This window comes from Nyctereutes procyonoides, unplaced genomic scaffold, assembly GCF_905146905.1.
Source record: "Nyctereutes procyonoides isolate TBG_1078 unplaced genomic scaffold, NYPRO_anot_genome, whole genome shotgun sequence".
NCBI classification, from domain to species: Eukaryota; Metazoa; Chordata; class Mammalia; order Carnivora; family Canidae; genus Nyctereutes; species Nyctereutes procyonoides.
The window spans coordinates 760,583-784,406 of NW_026575126.1; the positions used below are offsets into that span (position 1 = coordinate 760,583).

At 40.0% G+C, this 23,824-nt stretch overlaps 1 protein-coding gene across 3 annotated transcripts; it reads right to left on the reverse strand.

Moving 5' to 3' along the window:
* Positions 1 to 907: 907 nt before the first annotated feature.
* DEPDC1 (DEP domain containing 1) lies at positions 908 to 22,003 on the reverse strand. 3 transcript variants are annotated; one of them, XM_055341212.1, is made up of 12 exons: positions 21,912 to 22,003; positions 19,265 to 19,530; positions 15,194 to 15,350; positions 14,640 to 14,758; positions 14,100 to 14,230; positions 12,756 to 12,803; positions 9,762 to 9,902; positions 7,582 to 8,430; positions 6,964 to 7,136; positions 5,045 to 5,221; positions 3,505 to 3,690; positions 908 to 2,820 (listed from the first exon to the last, which is right to left on the reverse strand). In XM_055341212.1, the coding sequence occupies exons 1-12, from the start codon at positions 21,957 to 21,959 to the stop codon at positions 2,680 to 2,682; spliced, it is 2,436 nt and encodes an 811-aa protein (XP_055197187.1). In that variant the 5' UTR covers positions 21,960 to 22,003; the 3' UTR covers positions 908 to 2,679. The 3 variants fall into 3 exon arrangements, with proteins under 3 accessions (XP_055197187.1, XP_055197189.1, XP_055197188.1); XM_055341214.1 differs by lacking the exon at positions 7,582 to 8,430; XM_055341213.1 differs by lacking the exon at positions 21,912 to 22,003 and having other exon boundaries at positions 15,194 to 15,408; positions 19,265 to 19,353.
* Between the last annotated feature and the right edge of the window lie 1,821 nt (positions 22,004 to 23,824).

Genomic DNA, 23,824 nt, shown 5'->3' on the forward strand with positions numbered 1-23,824 from the left:
TTTTTTTCTTTTTCTGTTGTTGTTGTTGTTATTGCCTTTTCTCTTTCTTCTGTTCTTTTTCAGACATAAAGATGGAGAAATTCACCCCAAAAGAAAGAACAGGAGGTAGTAGTCACTGCCAGGGAATAAATCAATATGGATAGAGGTAAAATGTCTAAACTAGAATTTAAAACGATTATAAAGATGCTAACTGGGCTTGGGAAAAAGCATAGAAGACACTAGAGAATCCCTTACTCTAGAAATAAAAGAACTAAAATCGAATCAGGCAGAAATTAAAAATGCTGTTGCAGGATTTCCTTTTCCTTTGGTGCCCGCAGCTCTTGGTCACAATGCTTCGAAGAATGAAGAGGTAGACCAAACAGAGTGGTGGGCAGCAAAAAAAGGCTTATTGAGTGACAGTAAAGTTTATCAAATAACACAGTACATGGCTCCCGAAGAGGGAGGGGACCTGAGAGAGTTGCCATGGGAGTTTCTAAGTCTAGGGGTTTTCTGCGCTTGCTGGCAGGCTGTTTTAAACTGATTAACCCCCATGAGCCAGGCATCCAATCGAGTTTTTGTCATCTACCTATCACCTATCCTATTTAATTCTCACAACAATCCTAAAAGAGAGGCGCTAGTATAATCTTTACCAATAGATAAGGAATGTAGAATTCTGAGCAGTTAAGTAATTTGTCTGAGGTTACACAGTACAGCACAGTAAAATTCAGATCTGACTCCACAATTCATGTTATTAAACTGTTACATCACTTTTGTGATCTCAGTTGCATGCACGTTAGTGCAGATAAAAAGCTACTAGGTCTTTACATATTTATGTATTTAATATCAATAAATACAAAAATTAAATTGTTATAAATTCCACAATTTTTACCTCGATATGCAACAGAATTCACATTACAAATCCTTACTCAAAAAATTTTATTTATTTATGTATTTATTTATATTTATTTATTTATGTGAGAGACAGAGAGTGAGAAAGACAGCACAATGAGAGTAGGGGCAGAGGGACAGGGAGAGAGAGTGTCTCAAGCAGGCCTCACACCCAGAGCAGAGCCTGAAGTGGGGCTAGATCTCAAAACCTTGAGATCGTGACCTGAGCTGAATGAAGTAAGAGTTAGACCTTAACAGACTGAACCGCCTAGGCGCCCCATTACACATCTTTAAATAGGAAAAGTTTTATTATACAAACACCTTGAAAAAAGATCTAATTTGGTTCTTTAACTTTATAGCTAAGGGCAAAAGAACAGTTACCATTTTCTGTCTAGGTTTTTAATAAAAAAATAGTAATTACAAACGAAACACTGTCATTTTTATATAGCACATTACATTGAGAAATCAAGTTATTGAATAGCAAGTGTCTATTACATTCCAGACACTATGTACACGTCTTTACACACAAGGAATGGATATTAAACAGTCTTGGAGTAAAACATGGAAGAAAAACTGCTTCAGGTTGGTACTTGGTCAGCAAAGCAGAAATATGAATAATTTTGTGGTAAGATGATAAGCATTTAAAATTTGCATTTTCTTCCAATGAAATAAAGCCAGTGTGCCAGCAGCTTGGCATTTACTTAAATGCTTATAAAAATGTTTATAGAGACTGATTCTTAAAGTTGGCTGAATATTGGAATTTCCCAGAAAGTTTGAAAAATACTGATCCCTATACACCATCTCTTAAAATTTGGATTTAATTGATATAAGGTAGGGCCTGAGCCTATAGTCTTAAAACTTTCCAGGAGATTCTAACATGCAACCGTTTGAAAACATTAGCTTAGAGAACTATTATTACATAACTAAGGAGATCAGGCTTCAGCTGTAGGCCTTTGCCCGACTTGATTTCAGGGGATATATTGTTATTTTAAGTATCCGGTAGGTACATCTCCCTTGATCAGAAAATAAATAAAGGAAGAGATTTTTGTGATTCATTCAACGCTGTCTCTCCATATTGGAAAAATAAAAGGCACATAGTAATTGCTACATAAATATCTTTTGAATGAATACACGATTGCCTTATCCTTCTTTTACACCACAATCTTCTAGTACATACATGAACATAAGGTTGCAAAAGATATTTATTGAAAAACTGAATGACTGAAGCAGTTGAGATAAATGTTTAAAGCAAATTGAAGACTTACATGCACGTATCTTAAAAACACACACATATGTGAATAGATCAAAAGTAGAAAAACAGTATACAAAAGAATGCAACATTTAGCATAGAGGATTCACTGGATTTTCCAATATTCTTCACATTTTTATACTTAGAAACAAAAGTACCCCTTAACAACTAGTATTTTAGCCAATATTCACAAGCACATGTGCAGATAAAGTTAATTTCTTTTAAAAACAGAATTACAGCTTAATCTTGATGAACATGCCAGTCTTTAAAATTCAAGTAAGTAAAATTTTGGCACATCCCACAACAACTTTTACAGGTGTTGTTTGTTTCTGGTTAAAGTGTCTGGTACCACTTTTGTTATTTGCTCTCAGTTGAGACGTTTTATTAGTTTCTTAGCAGTCTTACATTGATAAAAAAATTACCTTGGTACCTCTTTATATATATATATATATATTTTATTTACAAAAACCTTATTAATAAATAGACTTCTTTTATAGAAGCTCGATTCTTAGATATGGCTTCATTTACCAAAGTTCCACAAGTATTACACCATGATTTTTAATTCAGTATCTTAGACTACGAAACTTTGGTTTTTTTAAAATTAGCATAGGTTGTTTGATTGTAGGTTTGTCAGCAAAAAGTACTGCTTCACTCTCCATGGTGGGAAATCTTTTCTGATATATCAAGGGATATTCCTTCTGAAACTTAAAAGTGAGGTACGAAATTAGAGGGTCTTTTACATTTATTATCCTAGCTGAAATCCAGTGTTCAACATTTTAGAAGAATTCAGTGCCTTTCTCAAACATGTATTTCAGAAGTGAGAATCCTTTCAATTTATCCTGCCCTCCCTTTGCTTTCTCATATATGAAAGGTATAATGTAGATTTCTTAGATCCAAGTTAGCATTAATGGTCTAGGATTCTCTTGGGATGTATTCTCCTCCTAAATTCCAGATCTTCTTCCTTCCCATTGGTGACCTCTACGAAGGTCAGAATGATCTAGTATATTTCCTACTTGAGTATCTCAGATCTGGAATTAAACTTGCCAGACTCATGTTGCTACTGGATTTTGATGGAGATAAACATTCTAAATGGTAAAAATGAGCCAGTAAAAAGCTATGTATTATAATCAAAATGTTTTAATTGTTTTCCCAAACTAACCTAAACTATAATCATTAGAAGTTAAGAAAGAGTATCTGTTATTACTATTTTTATTATTCAGGATAAAGAGTAAAGACAGGCAGGTAGGTTATACAGGTGGCCTATATATATAGTATCTAAAATCTAAAACATTAAAATGAGAAATTAGATTCTAAATGTTATTAAATAACAATCAGCAAGAGCACATTGAAAAATATTTACATGATTGAGAAATTATTCATTCCCTTACCTGTTTTAGTTTTTTCCTTTTTTCCTTTAGAGGCAAACTCTTGTTTTTAATAATATTCTCCAAAAGTTCTGTAATTGCAGCTTGTGAGGTAGACACTTTTTGTTCATCAAACTCCTGAGCACTAATTTGTCTACAGTATGAATACGTTGGCAAAGGAACAATCAGTCCATCTCCAGGATTTTTAATCTGTTGTGAACAAAATGATATAGTCCAAGTCTATTAATTCTGTTCATGTTCCTATTTGCTGAGGGTTCTTTTGATGAGATTTAGTATCGATTTGCCACCAAACATTCAACACTTCGGGGAAACTGTATAATATACTACTGTATTATGCAGTAGAGTAACAGATAAATCCCAGAATCTGAAGACCCACAATCTACGAGCTTTGTAGCCTTCATTAAATTATTTTGCTTCTCTTAGTCTGTTTCCTCATCTGTAAAATGGGGATTACATGAGATAATGTATATATAGTGCTTAGCACAGAATAAATATCAAGTAAAGGCATCCATCATCATTATTGCCATTAACCGCCCATTTCATTCTTTTAACTACAAAACAACAAAAATAGAGTGACGTTTTAATTCACTTTAAAACATTAATGTTCTGACACAGTGTTAGTATTCCTTTACTGTTTTTGAGGTGTAGGAGCATGGACAAATACTGTAGCATCTGCTGACAACCGAAGGAAATTGTAAGGATTATTACGAGAAGCCACGGCAATGTTCGGATGGTACCTATGGGAAGAAACATGAATATATATGCCGGGAAGCCAAAGATTGAATATAATAGACATCTATTGTTTTTAGCTACTCAGCATTCTCCTCCTCTCCCTCTTGTAATAGTTCCTTCCCATTCCAGCTCCACTATCCTCACCCTTTCTTTTTCTTTTTTAAAGATTCTATGTATTTGAGAGCTAGAGAGAGTATGAGCACGCGAGGAGAAGCAGAGGAGAGGGACAAGCAGGCTGTACACAGAGTATGGAGCCCGATTGGGGGGGTGGGGGGGGGCTTGATCTCACGACCCTGAGATCATGACCTGAGGTGAAATCAAGAGTCAGATACTTAACTGACTGAGCCACCCAGGTGCCCTGTCCTCAACTTTTTTGAAGAACAAGTTCCCTTCCAATCTATGTAGAGCCAGAGTATGGCGCTGTCCCCAACGCACTCACCCTCAATCATGTAAAGGATGTGTATTTAGCCTAGGTTGGGCCAGTCAGAGTCAAATTGGTAGGTGAAGGGGTAGTTCTTTTCTCCTTTAAATTAAAAATATAAGTCTGTGACTTAAAGGCTTTAATCAGCCACAAGCCCTGTGTCATGTGGAAGAGCCATTTGTTAACTACAGGAGCACAATGGAAGTAAGAGATGAAAAGACAGAAACAGCTTTATTGCTATTTGAGTCTCTAGATTCTGTCTATATTCCTGACTTTTAGAGGTTGTTTATGTGAGCTGATAAAGTCTTCCTTTTTAATTAGGCTAGTTTGAGATGAATTTGCCACTTGTAACTGACTAATGCAGAGAATTTTAAGATTTACAATACATACATAGCCCTTTCTTAAGTAGTCAAGATGTTTATCCACTGCAGTCTGTAAGTAAGAGGGTACTTGAAGAATTTCCTGGTGATGATCCATTAAGAAAGAAACTAATCTTGTAGCAAGAAGCTCATCAAGATCCACTTCTTCGGCACAGCACAGCACACATCGAGAAAACGTGTGTATCATCTAGAAACATATTAAAAGACATGAATTTCAAAAAACCTAAGGCTTTATATAATAAATAAGAGTATCAGTAATTTTTGGGTATCTATCATGCTGAAGTACTGAGATAAAGGGATAAGCAGGCTTCAGCTTAAAAATAAGGACAGTTAATTACATTAGAAAGTGAAGAATCTGTATTCTTTTTAAAGTACTTATTAAGTATTTCCTTAATAGAACTCCAAAGGATCATAAAAGACTTCATTTTTTCTTTAATTTTGTCACAATTTTATTGTAAATACCATGGGTTCTCTTAGTGTCATATAGGTATGTCACTTAAAGAATGTTAAAGAACAATGACTTATTACATTAAATTAACCCATAAAACACAAGCCAGGAGAAAACAGAACACGTAAACATTAGTGGTTATGAGGTTGGTAGCATTTAGCTCTTGGAACTCTGGAAAACAGCTTTTAATCCTTACTCCATCAGTCTTTAAAGACAATGCATATTTATTTTCCATCATAAAGAATCTTCAAATCCTGGGATAAATTTTGTATTTCAAAATTCATGTACTCTCATTCGTACCCATATTACCCATGAAGTATGATATACACAAACACATACCTCATCCTAAAATAGTTATCAGAATTCTGTTTTAACTATTTTGTAGATAATAGACGAGGAACCCATGTATTGAATTGAAATATTTTTGGTTTTATTCCTACACATCAGACGTTTATACCTCTCCCCTTCCAAGACTCAGTCCTCAGCTTTTTTATTCTTCTTTCCTAGCTTTAGAGCTCATTTCTTGTCAAAGCTCCAACTACCACCTCTCTCCAAACAATGCCTTCTGCCCTGGTCTTTCTTCATCAGGCTCACGTTCCTAATAGTCTGTTGGATAAATTTCAGTTGATGTCGTATAAACTCAAACTCAAGAAGTATAAAACTGAAATTATCTCCTTACTAATCATGTCTCTTAAAATATATTCCCCTACAAACTCCTCTTCTGCTTTTTAATGGTGTCACAATTACCCAAGAATAATTCTTCCTCTTTACATCGGGTCTATCATCGTTAAAGAGCCGTCCCTAATGAGAACAGAGCTCAGCTCCAGATTCCTCGCTGCAGCAACACCATTTTAAGCTGCACCGAGGGAGTGGCGGCTCTTGAAAAGAGAGAGGGAGAAGGAGAGAGAGAGAGAGATTAGATACTATTTTAAGCTCATTTCCAATCAATATCTGTATAAAATGCTTCCACTCTCATCCTCTTATGGAGTCTGAAGCTGCTTCACAGTAGTTTGTCCCAATTTCTTGCCCACAGTGATGTGCTACCCTAATTCATGTATTTCATCAAATACAACTTTCCCACTACCACAATATTCCTATTAATTCTCTCCTTCACAGAGTATGGTGCCCTTATGCTTTTTTAACTGTGCCTGTATCTCCTTTTCCTTCTCCACTGAACAGAATTGGCACAAAGCAGTGGAATATGGTCAGAGTCTGGGTCAATTATTATCAAGTGTTAGGAGTGAAGAGGCAAAGCCATCAGACAAGATAAAGATCAGGATATGAAAGGATAGCATAGTGGGCACAAAGGATTAATGCACCAACATTCTGCTGGTAGGAAACAGACTTTTAAGAGCCTATCTATCCTAAGAATCTAGGATTTTGAGACCACAGTACCACTCAGGTAGTACTTTTGGATGATTTTCTTTTCTTTTTTTAGTGTATGAACCAGGGCTTATTCTTTCCTTAAGAAATCAACTTACCAGTGATCTTGTACCCATTGCATCATGCAGTGGGGGCATATCAACATTTTGACTCATTCGGGAAATCATGCGCATTAAAAGTTGAAGCTTTCTACGATTTGGTGGGGGAAGTAACAAACAACATAACTGTAGTGCATCGATGGCAACCCTCTCTAAATGAGGTTGCAGCAAACCTAGAAGGCAAAATTACACCCCACCCCCGCAAGAAATCATCAATGACACCAGTCGCTTTCACACTATGAGCATAACACAATTACATAAAGAATAGTTATATAAATACTAAAATAATAATAATAATTAACTATTCCTAGAAATTTCCACATTCCTCAATAGCATGGTAAGATTCTCATTATTTTCTTCATGACCTATTTGAATATTAATTAATATCCTTTACCTACTACAAATGAAGTGACTCTGAAGTTAAAATGAAGTAAAAGAAAATAAGTGCTTTAGGTAAGTAGAATAAATATTGGTTGTGCCATGACAGTCTTTTACAAGAAAAACTTTTCCTTTTGCAGGAAAAATATAAAGCAGTTTCAGAGAAGAAAAGACAGGCAAACAGAACAGTTAGTAAACACTAAACGTTAATATCACATGCATTGAAAGCATCAACCTTACTTTGTGTGCCAGTCAACACAGAAGCAGCTGGAGGTAAAGAATTTTCTGAAAGTTCTACTGTACTTTTGCAGAGTCTCTTATTGATTGTGGTACTAGACTCTCCGAGTTCACTTTCCATAGCTGTTTGCACACGTGTGCTGCCTTGTCCAAGATCTGGTTTCATGATAATTTCTGCCACTGGCATATTGATAGAACTATTCCTTTTTGTACTACTTCTTAAAAGTAAACTCTGAGATCTACAAAGTTGTTTTGACTTGCATTTCCCATTACACAACTCCTCTTGGTCTTCAACAGTCAAAGTAGAGGTTCTCTTAAAACCAACAGAGTGTGACTTCTGATTACTTTCCTCTGAATGAAGATTCCTTAGGGATTCCTGTTTGATCTTAGACTCTAAAAGCTGCTCATTATTTTGTCCTATATTCAGAACAGATTGATGGAAGGCACTGAAGATCTCTTTACTTGAACTCCCTGGTAAGTCTGTAATTCCTTCTAAAGAATAGCACCTTGGTTTGATGTTAGAGGACAGAGCATGCATACTACTTAAGCCTATTAAATTATGACAACTTCCTCCCACTATATCATTAGCACTGGCTCTTCTATCTTTAAAATTAACTAGCTGCATTTTCTTAGCACATTTTTCTTGAAATCCTTGATCACTTATCTGCAGTCTCTTAGTAGTATCTGATTCTTCTTTGTTTTTGTCTTTATGAAGTAGACTGAGAAGAAGACACTCAGTTGATTTGAAGGAATTCAAATTGTTTAAGCGAAGGATTTTTGAAGACTGTGGATCATCTTGGATTTTATGTATCCCACTGGGTCTATCTGAAACTGTGACGTAGCCACAAACAACTACCAGGAAATGAAACAAAAATTAAGATGCAACTGTGTGATGGTGGACAAAAATAAAACAATAGTAAAGTTAAAAAAAAAATAAAGCATCACTATAGTATACTTTGTTAGTATAGTACAAATAGCAGTTGCTTAATTCAGAAGCCACTTAAATAGGACACATGCAACATTCAGTTACAAAGTGCAAGACTGGCTAGAGGTTTTCCAACTTGTGATATAAATAACTTTAAAATCTATTTCAACAATCTAAATTATGAGTCAAATACATTAAACAATAACTGGTTTCAGTCTATGTGTATTAGAAAGCGCTTAATCATAAGACAACTACAATATAATAAACCTTACATATTTGGTCCTTGTCTCTAGTACCTGGTATACTGCTCATAAGATGATTGGAATTTCCAGAGTGATAGGAGTTTCTTGTTATTTATAATGCACCTATTTGAAAACACCTGAGTTTATACTAATGAGGTAACTTAGGGCTGGTCTTGCCTAGAAGGTTGGAACTTTCAGCCTACCTCAGACCTCCCTAGAGAGGGGAATGTGGGCTGAAGAATGAGCACAATCACCAATGATCAATGATCTAATCAATCATGCCTATGTAATTAAACCTCAATAAAAACTCTGAAATAACAAGACTAAGGGCGCTTATGGGCTGGTAAACATATGGACATGGTTGGGGGGATGGCATTCCTGGAGACGGCGTGGAAGCTCTGCACAGCCCTTACTCCTACATCTTGCCCTGTATACTCCTTCCATATGGCTGTTCCTGACTTGTATCCTTTATAAAAACTGGTACTCATCAAATAAATAAACCAGTTTCCAGAGTTCTGTGAGTTGTAATCAATTAGGAAGCCCAAGGAATGTTGTGGGAATTCCCAAACTGGTAGTTAGTTGGGCTGCAGTGTGTGTAACCCTGTGGACCTCATTTATACCTGGTACCTGAATGGATGGCAGTTCTGTGGAGCTGAGCCTTTCATCTGTAGAGTCTGCATTAACTCTGGGTGGTTATTATCAGGACTGGATGATTTTGTCACTAACTTGTGGCGTCTGGTCTAACTTTGATAGGTAGTCAGTGTCAGAAATGAAGTGAATTGTAGGACACATAAATGATATGGAGAACAAATATTGGATGACATATTTGAATTATTGGAAAACAACATAACAGGAACCAAAGTATTCCCAAAGTTTAAAATAATTCATAGCGTGAAAAAAAAAATTCATAGCATGCCACCTTCATAGTTACCTACACTTTTAGATCTTTTAAATTATGGGAGACTTGAAAATGTTAATAAAACAAATTTAAATAATAAGTAAAAATACATACATACCCAAAATGCTTACAAATAATTCATAATATTCAAAGGTAAGCAGAGGTTCAGGGAGGTCTAGAAAATAATCTGCTATTGTTCTGAATACATCTCGTTCAAATCCAACATAAGTTGGATTATTCAGATCATTACTTCTTGGCCCTAAGAAATAGGAAGCAAAAAACAATAGGTAAAATATATTTTATTTTAAATAAAATTTCATTTTGTTATTTATTTATTTATTTATTTAAATTTTATTTATTTATTCATGAAAGACACAGAGAGAGAGGCAGAGACACACGCAGAGGGAGAATCAGGCTCCATGCAGGGAGCCCAATGTGGGACTCGATCCCAGAACCCCGGGGTCATGACCAGAGCCAAAGGCAGAAAGATGCTCAACCACTAAGCCACGCAGACAAGCCTATTTTAAATAAAAATTTAAATATACTTATAAAAAGTACAAAACCTTTACCCCATGAGAGAGCAAAGTTTAACAAATTCTGTCACAATTCAAAACTTTAGAGTTGTGTATATCTCATTCTTTCTCACTATGTTTTCATTAGAAATCACTGCAAGCAACTACTAGCATTTTAATATTTATAGACCTGAAAACTGTATATAAGGCAAAATTTGAAATATATTTTAAAGCATTAAGGTTATTTAATAAGATTTTATTTTAATTCATTTTATAAAACAAAGAATATTTATATAATACAAATAATTCTTCCAATTTATCTTTCGTAAATTTACATTTTCATGAACAAATTTTGCCTGACACAAAGCATCCATTGATTTAGATAATGTCTTTACATTCCCATTTCATTAGCTTAGTGTTCTTGAAAGAATCACGCCTGCTAGTTAGTGTTTTACTGAGGAGTAAGATCTGACCTCATGTTACAGATGAGAAAACTGAAGCTCAGAGTAACTTGCCTAAGATGAAAGAGGCGTTGGTGGCAAAGCTTGAGCCAGAACTCAAGAGCAGTGTAAAGTGACAGCAAGACCCAGGGCTCTGGGGTCTATTAATAATAGAAGTTCCCCTGTACGGATCAGAATTCATAGAGGTGAAGCTAATAATTACTGACTTACAAACGTTAGCTTCTGGCTCACTAATTTAGTAGTTTCCAAAAGCTGATCTGGGAATCTTCACTGTAAGAATCTTCCGAGGTGTGTTCGATCAACTGAATGAAACTGCCTAAGGAATCAATCTCTGGCTGGCTTCCCTCTTTACTGTGAAACACTCAGCTTTGAGAGTCACTATTCTATCTTTCAAGTTAAAATCTTTCCCTTTCCAAACCCAAATAATCAACTCAACTTCTCTGTCTTCCAATTTTTTTTTTTTTTTTAAGATTTTGTTTATTTATCCATCGGAGATACAGAGAGAGGCAGAGACACAGGCAGAGGGAGAAGGAGGCTCCCTACAGGGAGCCCAGCGTGGGACCCGATCCCAGGACCCCGGGGTCACACCCTGGGCCAAAGGCAGACGCTCAACCGTGGAGCCCCCCAGGCGTCCCTATCTTCAAATTTCTGTATCACCAGACAAATGTTAGACACACTGGAAAAGGATTAAAGAAAGCAAATCCTACACATTTAATAGCTTAAAGGCTGATAGGGATTTGTGTAGAGCAAAATAAACATCTTTTTAAAGAGGATAAGAAAAATTATTAATATGTAGAATAAAAAAATTTGATAATCAGTACAAAATTTTCTAAGACCAAACACTTTTACTAGAATTAAAAATACAGTTTATAGTTAGAGGATCTAGGTTTGAATCCATAACTCTTTATAGATCAGACTTTCAAAAACCTTACTTTCTCTTCTAGATAAAAACTGGGGAGAATATATTAATCACTGATTCCCATATGTTACAGGATTACCATAGGGGATTAAATAATAACTGAGTCTAAATACTACCTATGGCTAGATACGTTGTTAAACTGGAATCTAGTATTGTATCTTTGGTGTCATTTAGGTTTAACATGGACTAGTAAGAAAGGGAAGGAAAAAAAAAAAAAAGAAATCCCTCAACATGGGATGTCAGAGAAATTCCTGAAAGTGTGAATATCTGAGTGGCAAACTATGAGCCAAGGTAGGAGACCTTACAGTTAAAATCTTAACCTCAATTTGATAAATAAAATCTTCCTTTCACTTACATTATTTACTGTATTGCTACTAATTCTGTTATTTTGTCATATTGACACCCAGTGGACAACAAGGGAATATATACCCATCTTGAACATTATTAAAACACTCATTTCATAAGAACTGGAAAAATCCTTTTGTAACAAAACTATCAACACATAAATTTAACTTTTGATGATTTAGAAGCACATATTTCTGCATAATTTTAAAATAGATTTTAAAGCAATTAGTGTTTGGTACTTGAACTAGGGTCTCAAAAATCAATTACCACTGATCATTATGGAAAAAGCTTGATGAACAAAATGCTAAAAAAAAAAAAAAAAAAAAAAGATCTGCTGATTAGTGACAGATCATTTTATCCCCCATAAACATAAAAGTCCCATTAATAGGCCTTACGGAGTTACAAGCATGTCATGAAGCACTTCAGTGCAGAAGCCTCGTAAAGTGGCAACGGGGCTGAGGCGGATTGCACGCGACTTTAGTTCTGGTGGAACCTTTCCGGCTTCTAAGAGCCACGTTACCTACAAGCTGCTTCTTGAACTCTCACTAAGGCAACAGATGTGGGTTACATCTACAAGTTCGTTAAGATCCACTAGCCTGTGATTTTATGATTTATGAAAACTGAGCCATAAATGATGGGCTTGAGTTATAAAACCACCATCTGCAGAGAAAAAGCGAAGGACTCTACAGCATATTCCACACGCACAGAAATATAATCAGTTCCACTAGACTGTCCTTTAAACATCAAGAGAAACTGGCAAACTCTAAGTTTATCAGGACCTCTATAAATTATTTTTAAAATTCCCTTACTTCTTATTAAATATGATGAATAGAGAACATATATATACACATACATATTTTGCTTGTTTAACTTACAATTTGCCAGGCACTTCATGGCAGATAACACCCAGTGAGGAAGGTCGTCTACACAAAAAAAATTATATTGTTTAGTAAATCACACTATTTTTGATAGTATATTAAAACTTTACACTAATTATACCCACAAACACATATACTCACATATGTATATATATATGCATGTTACCAGGATTAAAAATCTGAGTATTAGGGTGCTTCCACAGTGACGCTTACTTGTTAAATCTTCCATTAGCCACTACCTGAAATATGCTGCATAAAATCTAGCAGTTCTTTGATGCCAACATAAAAGCCATACTTTACTTGAAAAGTTTACAGTTATAAAAAACAGAAAGTCTGAATAAGAGAATATACTGTTAAGTATGTGATTTTAGGTAATGAAAGAAGGAACTGGACCAGAGCCAGATGCATATGCAACATAATTCTTAAGTTTTTGCTTTTTGTTCTTGCCAACAGGAAAAAACTCAAGTAATGCATGGCAGTTAATTCTACAGGCAGCAAACTGATCATAAAAAAATGAGGCAACACTTTGAGATTTACTGACCCATTTCTTGAAATGCTAAGTTTTGTAGCACATCTGGCTTGAATTATATTCCTCATTTTTCCACCTTATACCTAAAATTAATACATTATAAAAGTATATGTAATAAAGTCAGTAATCTTTAAAATATCAGCTTTGAGACTTTGGGCTTATTTTATTGTGTGTTAACTCAGTTTTGCATGTATGTCCTGACCACGTAAATTTATATGTAACTACTCATGTAAGCTCCAGGAAGGCATGACCATTTCTCTCTTATCACTAAATCTTTAGCATAATGCTTGATACACTGGGGGTCCTCACTAAAATGTAGTTAATCAATGATTTTTATATGCATACCTTGTGGACGTCTAGTCCTGCCATCCAAAAATTTATGCATAAATACCACTCAGTAGCTAAAATAATGGTATGAATAATTTTCCCTTAAAATGATTACTAAAGGGGCGCGCCGGTGGCTCAGTCAGTTAGATGCCTGCCTTCTGCTTGGGTCATGATCCCAGGGTCCTGGGATCGAGCCCCACTCTGGGCTCCTGCTTGATGGGGAGCCTGCTTCTCCCTCTCCCTCTGCCCTTCCTTCTGTTTGTGCTGCTCCCCCTGCTTGTGTGCTCTCTGTCAAGTAAATACATTAAATCTTTAAAAAATAAATGAGTACTAAAGCACCTATGATAAAACAACAATCTCCCCTCGATGGTCTCTCAGTTAAAGTATTGTGCTTTCTATATTTTTAGTCTCTCTGCCCCCCCTCCTAGAGCTGCAATCTCTGTTGGCAAGTTTAAAAGATTCCCACTTCTGTCATTGATACCAACCTGATTTGTCTTGCAGTATAACTATTCCATGTTTGCTTGTATTGGTCACGTTGTACATTACGTACTGAGGAACTACTTGCTTTGGGTTTACGACTTCTTCTAGGGATGGCACGCCTAAAATGGTTTGCAGGCTAAACAGAAGAAACAATATAAACTTCTTTTTCTCCATAAAATTAAGTGGAATAGGATATAAATATGAAAGAGTAAGAATGGCAAACAAAGACATCAGAATATTTCTCTCTTAAACCAAACTTACAAGGTTTATAGTTAGTATCCATTTTCAAATATATTTATCTTAGTATCCTTGAAAGGATTCCAAAATAAGACCCCAAACTATAGCTATAGCTTTGATTCAAAGAAAAAATAAACCACACTGAAAACATTCTATTTCTATTATACTAGAACTACAGCAAGAATATTCATTAAGAAACACATCTGGGTTACATTCTAAGCCTTTCTGCATTTGTATATCTTGATAAAAATGTCAAATTAACATACTAAACACCTCTGGAACTTTGTTAGGGCTTAGTTTTAGCTTACTAGAGCAGAATAACAGATCTCCAAACTTCCTCAACATCTTCTCGGCTTATTTCTCTATTATCAACGGAGTTTTCTTGATCTTCATGGATTATTTCATGGTTCATTTTCTCTGTATTTTCCTGGAAAAAATTACTTTGGTTTAATAGGTTATGCTCGAATTAAGAAAATCCTGAGCTGGTGTAATTCCTAGTATTTCCTAATTCTATTGGTAAACAGTATACTGTGAGGCTATAAGCAGGTGTCAGCTGGAGAAATAATGTTAACATACGGTAATAGAGCTCTCACTCGTAGCTGCCCCTACTACCCTCAAATCAATTAAAAAAAAAAGTCTTAAATTATACAAATACTATTTCAACTATGTTTCACTACCATTTTTATTATTATTCCTATGGGTTCTATTGTTGCACGATAAAATTATACACATATTTTTGGAAAATAATGTAGGTTAAGAGACTTCAGTATTGGCTTCAAAGATTTATATACTTTTAATGATTTTATAATTAAGTACATGGTAATTATATTTAAATTAGTAATTAGTAAAATGGATATGTTACCTGGGAGAAATGTAATCCAAGTTTTTTAGGAGTTCTACGAGATAAATTTCGTAATTTAAAAATGCTATCTTTATCTTTGGAAAAGTTTTCTATGCTGTTTTTTCTCAATTCTGGATGCCTTCGTGGAAGACTTTTAAGCGGAGAATTTGCAGGAAATCTGGTGTGAGAATAATATGCACTTAAATAACGTGAGATCAGAAACAGATTTTTAACGCCTGTTTATCAAAAAAAAAATAAATCACAAAAAGAACTGAATTTATTTATATTCTCAAGGAATAAAGATTCTACATAAATCGATTTTCCCAGTAAACGTTTAAAGAATATTTTGTTTCCTACTTACCTTATTATACTGTACATACATATTTTAACTTTATATCTGAATAATTCAGAGTTATTTGGATCAATTCTGTTGAAGAATAGTTACATTTTCTAGATTTCTTTGATAAGCTATTTAATTTATAAATATTTTCTGGGTTTTGTTGCCTGTTCTGATTTCCAGGCCTTGTCTCTGTTACTCTTTTTGATTATAATGCTTTTTCCCCCTGTTCCAGTATAATAAAATATTTCAGATACAAAGAAGTACAGACAATATAAACATCCACGTATGTAATCATCAATCGAGCAATTGCTAACATTTTACTAAAGACTTCGTTATTATTTTTTGAAAAAGCAAAGAATTTCTTTGCTTTTTCTATTTTTCTCTCTTTTTTAGGGAAGCCATTAACTTGCGGTTAGTATATTTCCTTCTTGCTCCATGTTTTTATACTTTTAATATACATAATATAGGGTTTGGTGTATTGTACCTTACACATTAAAAATATGCAAAAGTCTTTAGTGATTTCAGAAATTCTTTCTATTCCACAGTCCTAAAAATATTTTTTTAAATATTTTTTTATATTCCTTCATAAGAGTTTCATTTTCATATTTAGGTATTTATTTATTTTTAAAGATCTTATTTATTCATGAGAGAGACAAAAAGAGGCAGAGACACAGGCATAGGGAAAAGCAGGCTCCCTGCAAAGAGCCTGATGTGGAACTCGATCCTGGGACCCCGGGTCACGACCCGAGCCAAAAGCAGATGCTCAACTGCTGAGCCACCCAGGTGGCCTTCATATTTAGGTATTAGTCCATGTATAACTTATACTAATTTCCCATATACAGTTGATCCTTGAACATGGGTTTGAGCAGTGCAGCTCATTTGTACACAATTAAAAAAAAATTACAGTATAGTAGGGGCGCCTGGGTCGCTCAGTCAGCTAAGCATCCGCCTCCGGCTGAGGTAACAATCCCAGGCCCCTGGGATCGAGCCCCAGATTGGGCTTCCTGCTCTGTGCAGAGCCTGCTTCTCCCTCCGCCTGCCGTTCCCCATTTGTGCTCTCTCTCAGTTGAAGGTTCTCTTTTGCTTAGGTGATGAGTGACAATACAAAGGCTGCGTTGGAGAATGGCTTGTATAGATCTCATAGGCTTGTTTGAGAATCATTATATACATAAACATGCCTGAAACAGTGGTTGGCACAAAGTACAAGGTGTTAACTATACCTATGTAGATCTCAGAAAACAATCCTTACTTGTAGAAACTCATTGTCAAATAAATTAATAAAATCTTTTTAAAAAGTCTATAGTACAGTATGATAGAAGTGTTCTCTTCCTTAGGATTTTAATGACATTTTCTTTTTTCTAGCTTCCTTTACTGTAAGAAGACAATTTATAATACATATAACATACAAAATGGGGCAGCCCAGGTGGCTCAGCAGTTTAGCGCTGCCTTCAGCCCAGGGCATGATCCTGGAGGCCCGGGATGAGTCCCGCATCGGGCTCCCTGCGTGGAGCCTGCTTCTCCCTCTGCCTGTGTCTCTGCCCCCTCTCTCTCTCTCTCTCTGTGTCTCTCATGAATAAATAAACTCTTAAAAAAAATACAAAATGTGTGCTGGTTATGTATGTTATTAATAAGGCTTCTGGTCAACAGTAGGCTATTAGTAAAGTTTTGGGGGAGTCAAAAGTCATATGTAGATTTTCAACCATGCAAGGAGTCAGTAATTGTAACCCCTGCATTATTCAAGGATCAACCATATGTATGGGTTTGTTTTATTAGTACTTAATTGCTTTAAGCCCAGATATCAAATAGGGCAATTCTCCCCTCCTCACCTCAAAATAGCCTTGAACTTTTATATTACTAAATGAACTTCAGAATCTGCTTGTCAAACTCTATAAAAAAAATTAAATGGAGTTTTGAATGAAAATGCACTGAATTTACATGTCAGTCTGTGGAAAAATGACTTATTTATGATAGTAAGTCTTTTGATTCATCAACAGGCTATCTTCCTCCACTTACTACCTTCAATATAATTTTATACTTTTGTCCGGTAAGGCCTTACACATTTTTGGTAAAGTTTATTTTTAAGTACTTTATAATTTTGTTATCAATGTAAAACACTAGAGGCAGAGAGACTAGTTGAAGAATTACAGAGAATTCCAGGTAAGAGAGAAAAATGGTCTAACAAAAAGAACCATCAGAGTGGAGAGAGAAGTGGACAGATAGAGAACTACTGAAGCAGTACAACAGACATGGTTTGTTAATTAAATATCATTTAAAGGGGAGAAGAAAAGAATCAAAGCAGCTATAGGGGAGACAGTGCCATTCACTTAGGTGTGGACGTAAGAAGACAAATTTAGGTTAAGAGATGACACTGACTTTTCTGTTATATCTGGAATGCCTAATGGGCAAACAATGGGTCTAAAGCCCAGGAGATATATTTGGGTTGGAAGTTTGAAAGTTATAAGGAGAGTAGGTGAAGACATGGCAAGAGATTGCCCAGGGAGAGAGGTGAAGCGAAGGTAAGCCTGGGACCCTGAGAACCAGCAACAGCCAACTGATGACTAACAGCAAAGGCGCTCACAGAGGCCACTGAGCAGCAGCTGAGAGAGGACGGATTTGTAGAGTTACCCAAAATGAACTGTCCATATGCTTGTTATTGCAGTTTAGTTGTCCAGCGTACATCATCTTTGATACATAGGCAAGAATCAGCTTCCAAGACATTTCATTTGAACAGGACTAATTTTGCAGAGAAAAAAATGCAGGGGTTTAAGAATCCAAGGACCTTGTGACCTGTGTCCCGTGTGCGTGAGAGAAAAAGCAATTGTGCTGGCCTGAGGCAGTCAAGAGGCTCCACGGGGAAAGGCACAGCAGCAAGGGCAGGGGAGTAACCCGACAAAGGTCTAAGTGTTTCAAGGTGGAGGAACCTATGTCAGAGCCATCTAACAGGATTTAATGAAGCCTGGTTTCAGGGCTTCATCTCATAGCACCCAAAAAGGAGCTAATACCTATCCTGTTTAACTATCCAGGGATTGAATAAGAAAACATGTAAATCGTAAAGCAGGGCTTCTGATACATGTAAATCCTTAATAAAAATTTGCTATTATTTATTTAACCACATGTATTCTTAGATTATATAAGGTTGTATGTTACTTGAATACAAGGACCTGTGAAAATTTGTCCAATGGTTCTTAAATCTATGAAACTAAAGGTTAATAACAATTTGTTCTTGAAATGTTATAGACTTCAGAATATGTAGAAGTGATAATATCGCATTCTTTTTCGTTCCAATGGTTATTTTATTAACATATAACATTTAAAAGTCTTAACTGTGCAGCAATTAACTTTATTTATTTATTTTTTTTAAAGGTTTCTTTTTTTTTTTTTTTTTTATGATAGTTACAGAGAGAGAGAGAGAGAGAGGCAGAGACACAGGCAGAGGGAGAAGCAGGCTCCATGCACCGGGAGCCCGACGTGGGACTCGATCCCGGGTCTCCAGGATCGCGCCCTGGGCCAAAGGCAGGCGCCTAAACCGCTGCGCCACCCAGGGATCCCTTTTTTTTAAATTTTTTTTTATTTATTTATGATAGCAATTAACTTTAACTTCTAAGTGCTTTTAATTGCACTAAGAGCAGTAAGTTTTATAAAGAAGACATTATTTCTTCCGAAAAAACTGCAATTTTGGGAAAAGTATTATGGAAGTGGAGTTAAATTTTATCAAATAATTCAGTTTTGCAAATTATTTATCTGTTCAGTACCTGAATAGCTGACTGTTGTCATCAAGATTTTCTGATCCCCATCTGCCTTTGATATCTTCAATTACATGATTCTTAAGGAATTTTCTCAACAGTTGGAGAGTCTGTTGCCTTGTAACTTCAGGACCAAAATTGTTATTATTTCTTAATAGGTCATAAAGCCAATCCACTGCTTCTTCTGCTGTAAAACAATTGCCATATTTTTTAAAGTGTTGCCTATGTTTTCGTAGAGGCATTCCTGCTCGGAAAGATGTGGTAATTTCATTCCACTGCAGAAAGAAAATATATAGATTTTAAAATTAACAAAGAATATCTTACCGATTTGAAACAAATCAAAGAAAATCATTTTATTTCATCTGATTACATCATAAAAATTCATGAGAAATCATTCATCCTATTTACTACAGAAAATTTTGTGCCTTGTATTGATTTTTCTTTATTAATTCTAGTATTGTACTAGTGTTTCTTTATAATAGTTTTTGACTAAAAAGCACTCCCTGGGCTAGTTGGCTTATTTAGGAAACCTGCAAATAATGAAGGACTGCAATGACCTGCCTCTTAGTCTTCAACAGAGAAGATATTTTTTTTTTTTAAACCTCAACTAATATGAGTAAAATGCTAGTTGCATTTGTGTCAGACACTGCTTTACATTCATTAGTTCACTTTCATTCTCACGATTCTACGAATAGGTACTAATAAGGAAATACATAAGGAAAATGAAGCACAGAAAGATTTAATAATTGGACCAAGGTCACACAGCTAAGTGACGAATCCAGGCATTCAAACCCAGGCTCCACTGACTCTACAACCTGCGTTCCTAACAACTATGCTGGACAAAAAAATCATGGCAGGCATTAGTTTTACTGATAAAATAACCTTTAGTGTTGAAATACTTGTGTATTTACTACAGCATTTCTTATGTGAAGATTCCAATAGTGAACACAGAACACACAGGTAAATCAAGTCAGTTTTAAGTCCATTGCATATTGAATCACACTGTGATGTACCTACATCTGAAAAACAGAGACTCCTATTTTTCAAATCGCCCTCAAATAACTCAAACTTCCAGGTTTGCGGCAGCGATAATCCAGGAGCACCAAGGTGGTAGTGGTGGGGGGGGCATCACTCTCATGGAGAAATCCTATCTTAGAGGTCAAGACCTCTGCCCTCTAATCCCAACTATGCCCCTACTAGCTATGTCATCACTCATCTGAACTACGGGCCCCCACGCCCACGGCACAAAATTTGAGTCGAAAACACAGAATTCTTTCCTTCCCACCTCCTCGTGCTACGTTTACTTCGCCCAGAAACCTACGGGGCTGTGGCTCAGCCTGGGACCCACAGACGACGAGGCCCTTGCTCACGGTGTCCTCCCGGGATGTCCTCCATGGGGCGTGGGCGTCCCGAGCCCCACGTTACCAATGTGGAAGCTGAGGCTCAGGGAAGTGAGGTCACCCTCTAGGGCCCCTACCCAGGGGCACTGTGCCCTCTTGGACTGAACATGTCCACGCACAAAGACCTGCCCTGCCGGAGGAGTACAAGAGCGCTGCTCATCAGCCGCGGCCGCCGGCCCGACCCTGGTTCCGCTGGCTCTTGACGGGGGGGTGGGGAGGGGGCGACCCTGGTTCCCGCAGTGGGCGGGGGGGGGGGGGGGGGCGGCCGGACTGTGGTTCTGCGCCTAGTTTTAAAAGCTGCGGCTGTGCCCAGAGCAGGTGGGTACCGCCTGCCTCCAGGTAGCAGGTGCAGCGGCGGAAGCTGTGCCCCTCGGGCTGTCCCCCCTGGGCTGTGTTCCTCGGCCAGTCCCACCCCTGGGCTGTCCCCCTCCAGCTGCCCCCCCCCCGGCCTGTCCCCCTCCAGCTGCCCCCCCCCCCGTCCCCCTCCAGCTGCCCCCTCCCGCCTGTCCCCCTCCAGCTGCCCCCTCCCGCCTGTCCCCCTCCAGCTGCCCCCTCCCCAGCCTGTCCCCCTCCAGGTGTCCTCCCCAGCCTGTCCCCCTCCAGCTGCCCACCCCCCCCCGCCTGTCCCCCTCCAGCTGCCCCCCCCCCGGCCTGTCCCCCTCCAGCTGCCCCCCCCCCGTCCCCCTCCAGCTGCCCCCTCCCGCCTGTCCCCCTCCAGCTGCCCCCTCCCGCCTGTCCCCCTCCAGCTGCCCCCTCCCCAGCCTGTCCCCCTCCAGGTGTCCTCCCCAGCCTGTCCCCCTCCAGCTGCCCCTCCCCGGCCTGTCCCCCTCCAGCTGCCCCCTCCCCGGCCTGTCCCCCTCCAGCTGCCCCCTCCCCGGCCTGTCCCCCTCCAGCTGCCCCTCCCCGGCCTGTCCCCCTCCAGGTGTCCCCCTCCAGGTGTCCTCCCCGGCCTGTCCCCCTCCAGGTGTCCTCCCCGGCCTGTCCCCCCCAGCCTGTCCCCCCTGGGCGGTCCCCCCCCGGGCTGTCTCCCCCACCCCCCCCCGCTGTCCCCCAGGCCGACCCCCTCTGCCACCCCCGGGTACCGGGTCCGTCTCCGGGGCCCAGGCCCGAGGGCGTGGCTAGGCCGGGCGGGGAGCGGTGCCGTGGGAGGGTCGGGCCCTCGGGGCGCGCCAGGGCCGCGGGCCGGGTCCCCCCCCACCACCCCCCCGACGGACAAGCCCGGGGAGAAGCGCCGCCAGCCCGCCCCGCGCACTCACCAGTCTGGTGGCCCGGTACGGCCCGGGGGGCACAGCCCGGCCCTCCATGCCGCCCGTCAGCGCGCCCCGCGGGGCATGGCGGGGGGCGGGGGCCCGGGGAGCCGGGGGAGCCGGGGGAGCCGGGGGGAGCCGGGGGAGCCGGGGGAGCCGGGGGAGCCGGGGGGAGCCGGGGAGCGGCGGGCCCAGCGCAACCGTCCTCCGCGCCGCGGGTTTGAACTGCGCAGGGGCTGCGCTGATTGGCCGCGCCGGGGGTCACGTGGGGCGGGGCCTTACGGGGAGGGGCGGGGCTGCGGCCGCGGGGCAGGGGGGCGGGGCGGGGCGGGGGCGGGGAGGTCGCGGTGACCCCCGCAGCGTGGGGCGCCAGGTCCCTCCGAGCCGCGCGGCCTGGGGGGAGGAAGGAGCCACCTGCGGGGAAGAGGCGGGGGGAGCGCGAGCCCGGCCCTGCAGCCGCCCCGGGCTGGGTGCGGGCTGGGTGCGGGGCTGGGTGGGGGTCGGGTGCTGGGCTGGGTGCGGGGCTGGGTGCTGGGCTGGGTGTGGGAGTGGGTTAGGGGCTGAGTCCGGGGCTGGGTGCGGGGCTGTAGCCACAGAGCATGGGGGGCGGGGGCGCCGAGTGTCACCGCCCTTGGGCTGCCCCGAAAGCCCCGGGGGGGGGGGGAGGACGTCAGCGGGACCCGAGGCGGCCTCGGTGACGCCCCTCCCCCCGCCGGCCGGAGGCCTCCCGCAGGAAGTACCTGCCCCGTGCGTCCGTGTGTCCGAGAAGCCTGCTTCTGCTTCAATCCCGATCGTACACTTAAAAATTCCACGGGCATTTAGCAAATGTGCGACAAGCGTCATTTTCTGGGTGACCGTGCCAAGCCCGGAGCGTCCAGGGACTCGCGCAGAGTCCGGGCGGGGTTAGGCTCCCGCACCACAGTCCGACACCCCCTGTGGGCCACCGGGAGGCTACAGAACACTTTGGAAATTAACCAGCAATTTATTTATTTATTTATTTATTTATTTATTTATTTATTTATTTATTTATTTATTTATTTATTTAAGAGATTTGTTTACTTATTTATGAAAGAGAAAGAAGCAGAGGAGAAGCAAGCTCCACGCAGGGAGCCCGACGTGGGACTCGATCCTGGGACCCGGGGTCACGCCCTGGGCCCGAGGCAGGTGCTCCACCGCTGGGCCCCCCGGGCTGCCCTTAACCAGCAATTTAGGAGGATAGGACTGAGCGGACAGGGGAGGTTCCCCGGGAAGGTTTCCCAGGGCAGGAGGGCAATGGCCTGCAGTCCACCGTAGCCGGGGACCCCGGGCCATTCAGACGGATCTGCTTTCTGAACAGGATCAGGGATGGGAACTTTCAAAAGCCACTCGGTGAACACCAGCCAACTCCTCGATTTCGTAGTTTTGTGAAGAAGTAGATGTTACAAAGTGACATGAGCCACCATTTACCTGGCTTTATGACATTGTCCTTTCTTTTGCCTCCTCTTTCCCTTCCGAGGGGCATGGAGGTGAGGATGTGACCCGCCAAATTCACTTTGCATTTTGGCCTAGCTCCTTGGTGGAGCACGATCTCATTGCAGCCTTTAATATTGCCTCGCCTCCCCTAAGTTTCTAAGACATGATGGTGCAAAACTAACTTAAAATGATAAAGTGTCCTCTGACGTGTTTCACAGGGAAGCAAGGAAAGTAAATCCAAACTTTTCACAGCAGAATGGTTGGAGAAGTTCTAAAAAGGCATGCGACGAGATGTAGGTGTCACAGCTTGGGAAAGCCTCCGAGACTCTTCCAGCTGCTCCCATTGCGCCTTTGGACTTGCTGAGCATCATTCACCTTCATGTGGACTATTTGTGTAGATAAGAAAATATCTAAAAGTTAGGGTTTTGTCAAATACGGGTGGTTTAGCTTTCCTTCGTAAACTTTGTATA

Coding starts and splice junctions, on each gene's coding strand:
- DEPDC1 (XM_055341212.1), bottom strand. CDS start 21,959: ATGGAGGGCCGGGCTGTGCCCCCCGGGCCGTACCGGGCCACCAGACTG. Junction 19,531..21,911: donor CGTACCGGGCCACCAGACTG/GTGAGTGCGCGG, acceptor TTCTTTCTGCAG/TGGAATGAAATTACCACATC. Junction 2,821..3,504: donor AAAGGAAAAAACTAAAACAG/GTAAGGGAATGA, acceptor CTCACTTTTAAG/TTTCAGAAGGAATATCCCTT.